We start from the raw sequence: 14,060 nt of genomic DNA, 5'->3' as shown, positions 1-14,060 counted from the left end.
AGCTGGATAAAACAAAAACTGTGTCCGTCTTCATTTCAGGCTGCAAAGCAACAAAATGTGATTATTTTAAAAGGGGGGTGATTCTTTTCTATACCCACTGTATAGAGCACATTTGTTTTAACTAAAGATTAAATATGGCAGATATTATGTGAAATTCAGCAAGGAAAATCAAATATGATTTTTATTGAACATATAGCCTAATTATTTTTACATAACATAATGAGAAAGAAGCAAAGATTATGTCAAAATAGGCTGCTTCATGTGCACATACAATGAAAAAAACATGTTCTGTAACACCAATTTAAAAAAAAAAATGTATATATATATACATATATACACATACTTGTATCTATGGGTTTCGGTCAACCCTCTATCTCAATGAAGTTAACACGGAGAGGAAAATGGAGAACAGATGACAAGAGCCGCTGCTCCAAAACAACACTAAAACCAAGCAATGTACACGCACAAGCACATTTTCACGCGCTCAAGAGCCTAATGATAGTAACACGCGCTCGGGAAGCGTGTTGACAAACGCGAAAGCCAGCGAGCGTCGAGTCGGAGCGCGGGTCACGTGACTCCCGCACAGGCCTGCCGTCTGTTGTCAGCGGACGGAGAGGGAGGAAAGAACATGGCGGCGACGAGCGAACTGAAGCGGGGCGCCGGGCGTTCGTTTTGAGCGTTCTCGCGTTAACCGAGACCGCGGCTCCGCGGGACTAGTGCATCCTCACCCGCGCGGGATCAACTTTGCAGTGGTGCCCGAAATTCCGGGTTTGGTGCGTGTAAAGTGCAGGCAAAACGCGAAACTGAGGAGAATAGATTTTTATCCATAATGAGGGGGAGACGAGGCAGGCCGCCCAAAGCGCAGCTAATGCAGGAGCCCACAACGGGGCCGGTGCGCGGTCTGAGACCCCGCCGGGGCTTGAGGGCGAAGCCGAAAGGGACCTGCGATGAGGATTATGTCACCCCTAAACGGGGGACCCATCATCATTCAACACGAGGCCGGAGGAAAGCTCAATCCGCGGCATCGAGGGCCAGAGGAAGAGGCAGGGGAACGGCCAGAGGCAGGGGGCGGCGGAACGCCGCGGGCGGGGGGAGGGGGGGGGGCGGGAAGCCCCGCGAGCGGGGTGGTTTACGACGACCACGAGAGCGACGATGAGGATGAAGATGCGGTCAGTTTGAGATCGGACGAGGAAGAATACATAGAGGAGCGTCTGACGGACGAAGAGGAGGAAGAAGAAGAAGAGGAGGAGGAGGCCAACGACGAGACCGACTACCTGGAGGAACTGGACGATTTGGTAGAAGACGATGCCAGTTACTGCACGGAGAGCAGCCACGGCAGCAACGCAGGTACGGGCGCGTCAGCGACCTCGCGAATGACTGATCCGCGAGGCACGGCGAGCGCGGAGTCCAGGCCGAACGATCGCTCTTTTGTGGAGCAAAACACTCAAAATGGATCCTGGTGCTTTTCTGTGCTGGCAAAGGCCGCGGCGGGTTTAACGTTAGCAGTTAGCTGGAGCGCGGCGGTCGTTTATTGTGGCGAAATTGCGTTCGCGGGACCTTACCAGCATAAAAAGAGCTTTATAATTAAACGCTGAACTTAAAATTCGCATCTTCCCATTGTATAAAAGTAAAGCCGTTTTTAATATCAACAAAAAGTTCGCTTTACCTTTCAATTATGTATGTGCTAACGTTAGCCTGTTAGCGTATTAATTCCAGACACATTCTGGATTGTGTTCTAAATATCACTAAATCATTCCTCCTTTGTTTTGTGTGATTACACATTTATTAAGGTTAGACTGTAAAGGGAACGCTTTTTAGTCTCGCACATGAGCACAGCAAAAGTTAGTTAGCCCGTCATCTTGCTAATTGATTTCGAGCTGATAAGATAATGTGTTAACAAAGTGATCAGCATATTCCATAGACTTTCATTAAAGTACCTGCAAATCTTCTATTCAAGTGTTTTACTTACTGTCCACCCTCATTTGCATGAGCGTGTGGCAGTCTGACTGGTGTTGAGGAGCACGCAGCCAAAGCTGGACTTCGGCTAATGACAGCAGCATGCGGCCGATTGTTTTGAAATCCAGCGCCGTCGCGCCTGACGCGCCTGACGCGGGGGACGCGGGGGACGTTTCATTTCATAGTGCCACTTAGGATGTAGCTTTTAGTGCTGTCATGATTAATTACCCGACCTATGGGAGATAGTTAGGACTAAAATGTTTTTTTGAGTGACTATTATACTGATTTCCAATTTAATATATTTTAAAATGTAATTTATTCCTTTGATGGCGAAGCTGAATTTTCAGCATCATTACTCCAGTCCTCAGTGTCACAGGATCCTTCAGAAATTCCTGTGATGTAAAGCTGAATTTTCAGCATCATTACTCCAGTCCTCAGTGTCACAGGATCCTTCAGAAGATTTATTCCTGTGATGCGAAGCTGAATTTTCAGCATCATTACTCCAGTCCTCAGTGTCACAGGATCCTTCAGAAATCATGCTGATTTGCTGCTCAAAAAACATGTATTATTATCAGTATTGAAAACAGTTTAAATGTATTTATTTGTTGGTTTATTTAATAGGGACCGTGCATATTCATGAACATTGTTGTATAAACACCATGTATATTTACACCATGTAAATATGCCAGCATTAGTAACGATAACTACTTTTCATCTGCTAAAATTAAAAACAAAACATTAAGCAGTACAGCTGTTTTCAACATTGATAATGACAAGCAATTTTTTTTCTTGAGCACCAATTCGGAATGTTTTTGTTGAGGAAGCTGACACTTTTTACAGGATTCTTTGATAACTTTCAAAAGTTTCGGCATTTATTTGGAATATAAATATTTTGCAGCATTCTTAATTTTTTTTAGTGTCGCTTGTGATCAATTGAATGCGAGCTTGCTCAATAAAAGTAAATCAATAATTTCCAAAAAAACTAAACAAAAAAGCTGACCTCAAACTTTTAAACCGTGAGTGGTGAGCATACAATATTTTTTTTTCAGTGATTAAAATATACATTTACATTTTCTTACCATTTGCAGATTCAAGTCGTTAAAAGTTGTTGCTTTCATTGTTTTATTTAAAGGGGTCATATGATGCGAATTCAAGTTTTCCTTTCTCTTTGGAGTGTTACAAGCTGATTGTGCATAGATGAGATCCCTGAAGTTGCAAAGACTAAAGTCTCAAAACCAAAGAGATATTCTTTATCAAAGTTAAGACTCTGCCACGCCCCCCTAAAACGGCTCGTTCTAACACACCCCCACATATCTACCTCACTATGTGGAAATATTAGCATAATGCCGCCCAAATGTTCACGCAAAGAAAGAAGGCGTAGTTTCAGTAACCGCAGTTAGTGTTGAAGCAGCCATGTCAGGGAGACACTGTGTGTTTCTAGGCGAAAGCAAAAAGCACTTTATTTGGTCTTCCGAAAGTAGATGCATTTAGGAATCTTTAAGATTACTTACAACAGAACAGCAATGCATTTTATGGACGACCGTTTCATGAACCTAGGAGAGGAGGTCATTCTGACTTTGCTATGACAATCTGGCGCTTCTGGAGCTACTGTTTTGTTATTAGTTTAAGTATTTGCTATTGACTGTTCAAATGCCGAGTTTTGCGCATCGTGTGTGTGTGTGTGCGAGAGAGAGAGTGTGCTACCGGCGAGTGCTTGCGGTGTTCGACCAATCACAATGCACTGGGTCAGCTGGCCAATCAGAGCAGACTGCGCTTGTCGGAAGGAGGGGCTTTGTAGAAAACGAAGCGTTTGAGAGAGGCGGGGCATAGAGGACCTACAATAATGTACAGCATTTGAAAAATAATGTGTTTTTTGAACATTAAAGCATGTCAACATATTCTGTTACACCAAATACACAAAATAATGATCTTTAAAAAAGCATCATATGACCCCTTTAAAAAAAATTACATGCTGATATCCTGTACTTGTTCATTAGATACAAGATTCATTTGATTCTATTTTAAACTGTTCTATGCAGACGAATGTAATGTAACAATCTTCTTTTTCCTTTGGGAATCACAAATATTAGCTGTTGTTTAAATACGGCATACACGACCACTGAACGTTATGTTTCTCGTTGTCTTATTTCTTAATGGCTAAGTTTTTAAGCAGATGCCTGATCAATCATGTCTGACTAACTGAAGGACTTATTTGTGGATGCATGGGTTGTCTGAATCAACAAGGTTTTTTTCTGAAACTGGACGTTTTATGCATGTATTATTTTATTCAATGTTAAATCAGTAATCAAATCTTATAAACGGACACACCATAACAACATTGGAGTCATTAGTATAATTGCAAAATGCCTTGCATTATAAAATTGCATTGAGACTTAATTTTCCTTGAAAATTTAATGATGACTTTCTTCTGGGCAATCGAATTCTGATTCTTTCTGTTTTAGTAGGTCGTAAAAGACCAAGACCCAGGCGACCACCTTCTCCTATTCTGGAGCAGAAGGAGATTCCTCCTCTGGAGCTGCCCAGTTCCTCCGAGGACATTCTCATTCCCAACGAGCAGCTACTCAACGCTTCGGCTGTTTACGAGGTCCTTCGCAGTTTCTGCACTGTCCTGCGTCTCTCCCTGTTCCGTTTCGAGGACTTCTGCGCTGCTCTGGTTGGACAGGAGCAGTGCACACTGATGGCGGAGACGCACATCTGCCTGCTCAAGGCCATCTTAAGGGAGGAGGACACCTCTAACACCACTTTTGGACCAGCGGACCTCAAGGACAGCGTCAACTCCACACTCTACTTCATCGACGGCATGACTTGGCCAGAAGTGGTGCGTGCGTATTGCGAAAGCGACCCCGAGTATCACCACGTGCTCCCTGACCTGGAGGGTGAAGACTATCCGTTCAGCCCGCTGGAGAGCAAAGTCAAGGTCTTGCAGTTCCTGGTGGACCAGTTTCTCACCACCAACCTGGCCCGCGAGGAGCTCATGTCCGAGGGCGTCATCCAGTACGACGACCACTGCCGGGTTTGCCACCGGCTCGGCGACCTGCTGTGCTGTGAGACCTGCTCGGCCGTGTATCACCTGGAGTGCGTGAAGCCTCCTCTGGAGGAGGTACCCGAGGACGAGTGGCAGTGTGAGATCTGTGTGGCACACAATGTGCCCGGCGTGACAGACTGTCTGACCGAGTTCCAGAAGAGCCGGCCATACATCCGGCAGGAGCCCATTGGTTACGACCGACATCAAAGAAAATACTGGCTTCTCAACAGGAGGGTTATTGTGTGAGTATTTGCATTATATTAATGTAAACTACTAGAGATATGCTATAAATGAAAGAAAAAAAGGTGTCACATTTGCCATTTCTAAAGCCAATAACCTTTAACCTTTGCATAGCATCTTTACAGGAGATCATGATGATAATGTTTGTAATATCTTTATATCTTCATGCTTTATAGTCTCATCTGGCAGATTAGAGTAGAACGATAATATAGTTTGCATTTTGCAGTAATATATAAATAATCAAGCAGTTGAGATTAGCTGTATAGTGTATATCGCACTATACGACTATACTGGATGAATGTGGAAAAACATATTTTTATATATAAATAGCTAGGTGATAATATTGCTTACATTTTGTGATCGTACAAGCAATCAAACAGTTGAGATATGCTATATTAAATATATAGATTTGCTATACAGTGTATATTACGGATACGTGAGTGTACTGTATTCATAAGAAAAAAGTTGGATATAATATTCCTAAATGGACACTTTTAAGCAGTATCAATATAGACATGTAATATATGAGCACATAACACGATATTTTCTAAAGGAATGGTCCTGTCGTTTACACATTGATATCGTTGTGAAAATTATTTTTAATAAAATGTATAATTATTTTTATTGCAATTATTGAAAACTATTTTTATTATTTGCATTATTACAGATATTTATAAATAATTATATTTATAAATACTAAAAATATTTGATTAAATTATTTTTCAACTTCATTTAAGTTACTAACAGCATTTTATAGTGACTAGAGCCCGACCGATATGGGTTTTTTGGGGTCGATACCGATATTAGGGAGTAAAAAAAAAGGCCGGTACCGATATATCGGCCGATATTCTTTGTGTATATTATAGTACAGTACCAGTCAAAAGTTTGGACACTTTCCCATTCGTGTGTCCAAACATTTGACTGGTACTATATATAGAATACAGTATATACATAAACAGAATATATATACATAAACACATTTTTTGCAATGATCACTCAGATGTGGTGATCAAACACTTATAATGGTGACAGAGATATGTAAGGGCATTTAACAATTTAACAATAAGCTTGTGATGAGTGCGATGCACAAAGTAACGGGGTGTTAGTTGTAACACACGTGGTTTGAATATTTATTTTACCATAGTAACATTTAAATTCTGGCTTAAGTAAATTGTTTATCTCGGTTTTTATTATTCAATTAAAATGAGACAATCTGTTATTTATCAGTTCAGATAGTTTTTTTTAATGCTTTTTACTAGCAGAAGACACTGACCAGTTTTAAATTCCAGTTGCGCAGATGGGGCTCGTTGTAACACTGCGTTACAATGTGCTCTTCTGTGACATTAGCGATGTCATTTACACTATTTACTTTAATTCATTTTAATGAGAAAGAATGAGAAACAGGTGAATAAAGACTGACAGTCGATGTTTAATGTTTAGAAATTATTATAAAGCATTTTTGCTGGTTTATGTGGGCCGTCCCAAGCATGGTTGCAATGTGTTCATTGTCAAACTCCAAAATCAGATTAATTTTAATTCTTAAAAAATGCCATTATTTTATTTGAACAAAAAAACTAATGAACATGTATCTATATATATTAACAAAATATTTTAGTTTGTGTTGTATATATTTTTCCTTCGATCAGATAAGATTTTAAGCTGTTACATGGTCATGTTACAACGTGCCCCTCAGATGTTACAATGTGTTCCACCTACGGGGCATGTTGTCACATTTCACTTCCATTTTTTGAGGGTAAATAAAAACTTATACACTGTAATTATGAAACAAAGCGACAAATTTGTACTAGAGAAGTGTAAAATTACCGTGGATAAAAAAATATATATATTCTGAACCCCATGTGGATTTACACAAACTGAGAAAGTCAAAAAGTGTTGCTCTCCCCTACCTCTGTAAATAAATACAATATAAATTCATGTCTCGCGCACTTTAATGCCCTTTGAATGTAACGTGTACGTTCCCTTGGAACTGGAATCATGGCGGAATTTCATGTGAAGTCCACTTCGCAGGGCTCTTACAGTCGAATAAGACAACGCGTGAATGCTGCCTGAACGAGAGACCTCCTTACTGAAGGGAAAGTGTTGACTGGTGTCACTATCTCGCGAACGCGCCGGCGGATCTCCACCAAATTCGGGGGGTCCCCTCAGCTCGAGTCGGTAGCCCCCCGGGATCGCTAGATCGAGGGTGGTCTCATTCAAAAGAGGGCCTCGAGACGTACACTCGATTCGCGTTCGAGAGGGTTCCTTGAGCTGAAGAGATCCCCCGAATTTGGTGCGGATTCGCCACGCCGTTACGGAGATATGGCCGTTCAAAGTTTCAATGGTTTTCCATTGACTTAAGCTTTAAAGCGTTTCATCCATGTCGCCAGTAGCAAACAATAGAGGACACTCTGCTGGACAAACTAAGTAATTACACCATTTCAAGCATTTTATCTGCATTATATGTTCTGTAAAAAAAAAATTCATATCGGCGGCATATTCACCAATACCGATATATCTGCGACAGACTCATATCGGCCGATAATATCAGCAAAACGATATATCGGTCGGGCTCTAATAGTGACGCACCAAAATTATATATTTTAGCGAAACACCGAAACCCAAATTAGAGTTTTATTCAGTTTCTGTAAATAACTTTAGGTAATTGAACTCACAATGCTGTTCAGGGTATCGTGTTCACAGATGATAATCCAGTTGTAGAAAAGTTTTTCAGCAACAAGCTTCCGTTTGAAATTTTACAAGCAAATTTGACATATTGCTACTCAAGCATAATGTTTGGTCATGGTGAACCGCGTTCACGCTGCTGACATGTTTTCCTGTTGTAGCTTATCCACATTGCGTGCATGAATTAGACGCTAGCTGTTTCCATCACCCTGTTTTTACGACCATTTTGAAGTATCGCATCAGAAACTAGTGATGGAAACGCCACATTTTTAAAAGAAAAAAAAATCCCTTTGTTTTTACGCTCGCTTGAGGCGTTTTTTGACTTGTGTGAAAAAGATTTGATGCAAATAATGGGAGATGGAAATGCATTTGCAGAATAAATTCTGACATTTCGAACATTTAACCCTCACGCCCAATCTTAACTAGTTACAGTCCTGTCTCCATTTTCTATGTTGGTTACTAGGCTACCAATTCCACCGTCATCCACTCGAACAACATGATGGAAACGCACCTAATTCGTATTTACTTTTTGGTGTACTTTGAAAAGATTCGCTTCACGTTTGGATGGAAACCCAGCTACTGACATTGTTTAAATGGATACTCCACCCCAAAATGAAAATTTTTTAATTAATCACTTTACCCCCATGTCGTTCCAAACCCGTAAAAGCTTAGTTCGTCTTCGGAACACAATTTAAGATATTTTGGATGAAAACTGCGAGGCTTGTGACTGTCACATTGACTGCCAAGTAAATTACACTGTCAAGGTCCAGAAAAGTATGAAAGACATCGTCAGAATAGTCCATCTGCCATCAGTGGTTCAACCGTAAGGTTATGAAGCGATGAGAATACGTTTTGTATTTGAAGAAAACAAAAATAACGACTTTATTCAACAATTCGTCTCCTCTGTGTCTCTCCGCATCACTGTAGCGTCATTTTGGAGAAAATCCGCTAAACGCAAGCAGCGTACGCTATTCTGTGTCAGCCACGCTACACGTATGCGCTGTTTTCGTTCAAACCAAAGCGTAAATACACGTAGAAAATGTATCCTTGTGTCGCGGCTGACACAGAATAGCGTACGCTGCTTGCGTTCAGCGGATATTCTCCAAAATGGCTCTACAGTGATGCGGAGAGACACAGAGGAGACGAATTGTTGAATAAAGTCGTTATTTTTGTTTTCTTTGCTTACAAAACGTATTCTCGTCGCTTCATAACATTACGGTTGAACCACTGATGGCAGATGGACTATTCTGACGATGTCTTTCATACTTTTCTGGACCGTGACAGTGTAATTTACTTGGCAGTCAATGGGACAGTCACAAGCCTCCCGGTTTTCATCCAAAATATCTTAAATTGTGTTCCGAAGACAATCTAAGCTTTTACGGGTTTGGAACGACATGGGGGTAAGTGATTAATGACAAAATTGTCATTTTGGGGTGGAGTATCCCTTTAAAACGAGTCATTGGAAAAGCAGTTTCAGTCAATGATTTGGTAGTCCAAAACTATTTCAGGCAAAAACCAAAAAAGAAAGTTTTTTTTTTTGTTTGTTTTGTTTTGCTATTTGTGGTTGTCAAAATTTGAATGCATCGCTTACTTTTCAAGCAAGGTTTTCTAAACATAAAAATATGGTTTAAAGTCCATAAAGGGTCTGTATTGAATGTACATAATCTGTGCATTTTGATCTGTTTCAGAGAGGAAGATGGTGAGGATGAAAATAAGCAGATCTGGTACTACAGCACTAAAGTCCAGCTGGCTGAGTTGTTGGAGATTCTGGATAAAGACTACTGGGAGAATGACCTCTACTCTGTGCTGGAGGAGATGAGAGAGGAGATTCACTCTCACATGGACATTACTGAGGAGCTCACTAACAAGGCCCGGGGGAATAACAAGGCATACCTCACCGTTGCCAACGGTAAGAAAATACACAAATCATATAGCTCATTTTTTTTATTGCCATCTTGGAAATGCACATTCCAAGATGGTAATAAAAAAAGTTGAATGCACATTCAACTTGACAGTCTAAGTACTGCATATTGCAATTTTTTGCAAATATTAATTTTAGATTAAATTTTTTAGCATTTACTCACAATAAAATGCATTAAAGTTTTTTTTTTAATTTGTCACAATTTTTTCTAATACTGTTTGCATGTATGAAATCAAGTTTATTATTTCTATTGATTTATTTATGTATTTTTAAATAAAAAAATACATGCTGATATCCTGTACTTGTTTATTATATGCAGGTTTCATTGGATTCCATTTTAAACTGTTGTGTGAAGGCAGATGTAATAATCTTCCTTTTTATTTTAATATGATAAGTGACGACCAATGAACGTTATGTTCCTCATTGTCTCATTTCGGAGTTTTGAAGTTTTGAAGCAGATGTGCATTCCTAATCTCTGACTAACTGAAGAACTTATTTATGGACACGCAGGTTGTCCGAATCAACCATATATATATCTTTTTTTTTTGGAAACAGATCATTTTTCTCCCTTTTTAAATAGTACACGACACTGCTGACTCTGCTGGTCTCTTGTCTGCTCTGTGGAAGAGGGATGTATTTAATTTCTTTAAGTTAAGACCACAGCCGTTATTTTCCTATGATGAAAATTACAGGCCTCTCTCATCTTTTTAAGTGGGAGAACTTGCACAATTGGTGGCTGACTAAATACTTTTTTGCCCCACTGTATGTGGGCATTTTTATTTATTTAGTATTTAGTCAAATCCTAAGATGTTATATGTAATGACAGCTTAGGATATTAACTCTAAAGCCCAACTTTAAAGGGGTCATATGATGCGATTTCAAATTTTCTTTTTCTCTTTGAAGTGTTACAAGCTCTTGGTGCATAAAGAAGATCTGTAAAGTTGCAAAGACTAAAGTCTCAAATCCAAAGAGATATTCTTTATAAAAGTTAAGAGTTAACCACGCCTACCTAAAATGCCTCGATCTAACACGCCCCCGCATATCTACCTCACTATGTGGGAAGATTTGCATAACGCCGCCCAAATGTTCACACAAAGAAAGAAGGCGTAACTTTTGTTCTCGCTGTAGTATTGTTGACGCTGCAGCCATGTCGTGAAGACACTGTGTGCTTCGTTGTGAAAGCGAAACTACTTTGTTTGGTCTTCCAAAAGAGGACGATATCCGCTTCGTCATGCCTAGAGCTGATCTGTGCTGGTCGCTGAGGGAATACATCAACTTAGTGCTGTGGATCGCCGGATCGGCTTTCACCGTGGACGAAGCGGAGTCCAGCCCGGGGTCATCACATGTGATTGCTGCTCCTTCGTCAAATCCACCGGCCGCGCCGTTCTCAACCCCGCCGCCTCAGCTCACTCTAGCCCGGCTCACGCTAGGCCGCCGTGTTTTTTGTTGTGAAAGCGAAATTACTTTGTTTGGTCTTCCAAAAGAGGACACAACTACAAATCAGTGGTTAAGTTGTATTTACAACACTGTTCCAGAACAGTTTAACCCAAATATTCAGATGTGTGCAGCACATTTTATGGAGGACTGTTTACTGATCCTGGGAGAGTAGACTACAATGCCGGCTGTTCTGACTCACAGTCTGTAAGTATGTTTTCATTTAAAGGATTTGCCACTGATGATTCAAACACAAGTTTTGAGCAGTGTAGAGTAGCACTTGTTGTTTGTCATTTCTCCGATCACAAATGCAGACATGGTTTTATGTTTACGCGGCGCGATGCAACGCAATGCTTAAAAAGACAGTATAAGTCATTATAATCCGTAATTATGTCCCCACTGGATGCAACAAATGCCTCGTTTATTATGGGTTTCAATGTTTTTGTCTCGTCGCTCTGGCCGGACACGGCGTCAACAGTATGGTAGGGGTGTAACATTTCCGTCACACGCTTGAGGTATTCGGCCAATCACAACGCACTGGATAGCTGGCCAATCACAGCACACCTCGCTTTTCAGACCGATGAGCTTTGTAAAAATCGGCGCGTTTCAGAAAGGCGAGGCATAGAGGAGCAACAATAGTGTATAGTATGTGGAAAATAATGTTTTTTGTTTTTTTTTTAAACCTCATAAACACATTTCATTACACCAAATAATGTTATTTTTAGCAGCATCATATGACCCCTTTAATAAATCCACTCCAAAAGTTCTCAGAGAACATAATTTAAAGACTTTTACATGTTATTAAATTAAACATTTTCAATACATATAATTTGTTTCAGTTGATTTATTTTATTTACGAATCAATTTAGTAAAACTTTTGTCACACCATGTGAACTGTAGTTTTATTAAATTGTATTTTATTTATTTTTTTATTACTCCCAATAATTATTTCATTTTAGAATTAAAAATATTATTGTATTGCATTACTAGATAAGACCATTACACATTTAATAATTGTTAACATATTTAAGTTATTTTTTGTATTTTTAAATTGTATATCAGTATTTTTTTTTTTCTGGCATACAATAAGAAATATCGGTACTAAGTGAAATAAGCAAAACTGAATTATGTTCCAGTGTGTCTGTTTCTGGATTTTTATACATCCGGCAAATGAAAATTATTTGTGTAGTCCTATTGCAAATAAGGACTTCCATTTCACAGATTTATTGTGAAAACGTGGTGTAATTAAGTTTCAATTTTTAATAAGAAAATAATTATTGTATTACCTTTTTTTTTTTTCTTTTTTTTTACTACATTAAGATGCAAACCATTTTGCAACAATCCATCCATAGTATACAGTAAATATATCTGACTCGATATTAGTTAATGTGATGGAGTATAGAATAATAAATTTGGTTGTAACTCAAATCACTGTAAGGTGTCTTTCCGTTCAGCTATTTTTAGCAGTGCAAAAGCAGCTCCACCTGCACTAGAGTGAGATTCATCTTGAAAAGTTTTTGTGGGAAAGTATTTATCAAGCTGCAGATGTTTCATGCATGCGTTTTGCTTCCTGCATGCAAACTTTGATTCACGTGGTATTTTGAAATGCTAACTCGAGGCAAGCAAGTAGTTATTTTAAAACATAATAACTTGTAAGCCACTGCATGTCAGTGAGTAAAGCAATAGTTCACCCAAAAATGAACATTCTGCCATCATTTACTCCTTCTCAAGTGATTCCAAACCTGTATGAGTTCCCCTTTAACCAACTTAACATGTGTGGATAGGAAATGAGAAATGGAAATGATTTATTTAGAGAAACACGTTGGACAGCTGTTGTGGTGTTTCGGTATCTTGAGCGTATTCTTCTGTCCATTTCCTCCAGATGTGATCCTGGACCGTCTGAAGACCAAGCAGGAAGCGGAGCTTGAGGAGGTGAAGCGACGAGCGGCAGAGGAGGCCGAGAGGGCCAGACTGGAATCGAAATCTGTGGCTGGTGAACCAGATGCGGCCGATCAGATGAACTCGAACGGATCATGTCCACAACAGGACTCCAGTAACGGGAATGCAATGAATGAGCAAACTTCTGCAGATGGTGAGAGAGATTCCTGTATCTAGTACCTGTGTTTCATGATATTTCATGTTATTCGGGTCTGTTTAATTCAAATTGTGGACGTTTTTGTGCACATCATCTTCAATATAGTGTAAAATGTTGGAATGACATTCACGTTTTAATGAGGTTTATAATTTACAGGATCATAGAAAAAATACATATATCAGGAAAAAAAAAAGTCATGGAAATTTCTATAATTCATTTACATTTTTCTAATTTTATTTTACTCTGAAATATTTTTATTATTAAATATTACCATATAGGCCTGGGCGATAAAATGGTATCAATATTTATCGACGGTACACCTTCTTCGATAACGATATAATTTTTTTTCGATATAGCGCAGGATATAGGCACGTGCTATGAGTGACGCACACACAAACACATGCTGAAATGAGTGCTGTACCTGCCTGTGATGAGGAGATTGTAAATAAAGAATGAATATTAGTCGAATTTAAAATAAACAATTGCAATGTTAAGTGTGCATCAGGGAGAGTCATCAGTGGTGTGCGAGATGCGTTGATGATGATGTGACGTTGTTGCATTTTAATGTTTTGTTAGTCTAGCCCACGAGACGCGCTGCTGCTGCGTTATTCATTCAAAATATTTGAGAAATATAGAAGCTCAATGCGGAGAAGATCTTGAATGGGTTAAAACCGAAACCAAGCCAT

General features: G+C 39.5%; 1 protein-coding gene across 1 annotated transcript in view; it reads left to right on the top strand.

Annotated features, from left to right (window-relative positions):
* The first annotated feature begins 576 nt into the window (after positions 1 to 576).
* The window catches only part of LOC107602285 (nucleosome-remodeling factor subunit BPTF-like), a 39,894-nt gene continuing 26,410 nt past the window's right edge, over positions 577 to 14,060 (top strand). Inside the window, exons 1-5 of the mRNA XM_016294745.1 lie at positions 577 to 1,079; positions 1,114 to 1,347; positions 4,419 to 5,244; positions 9,613 to 9,833; positions 13,162 to 13,371. Of these exons, the coding sequence (XP_016150231.1) occupies positions 830 to 1,079; positions 1,114 to 1,347; positions 4,419 to 5,244; positions 9,613 to 9,833; positions 13,162 to 13,371 (1,741 nt within the window). The 5' untranslated portion in view covers positions 577 to 829. The remainder of the gene's footprint in view (positions 1,080 to 1,113; positions 1,348 to 4,418; positions 5,245 to 9,612; positions 9,834 to 13,161; positions 13,372 to 14,060) is intronic.

Source organism: Sinocyclocheilus grahami, unplaced genomic scaffold (assembly GCF_001515645.1).
Source record: "Sinocyclocheilus grahami isolate Dianchi unplaced genomic scaffold, SAMN03320097.WGS_v1.1 scaffold324.1, whole genome shotgun sequence".
NCBI lineage: Eukaryota > Metazoa > Chordata > Actinopteri > Cypriniformes > Cyprinidae > Sinocyclocheilus > Sinocyclocheilus grahami.
The sequence above is the reverse complement of the archived record's forward strand: the minus strand, read 5'-3'. Positions and strand labels throughout refer to the sequence as shown.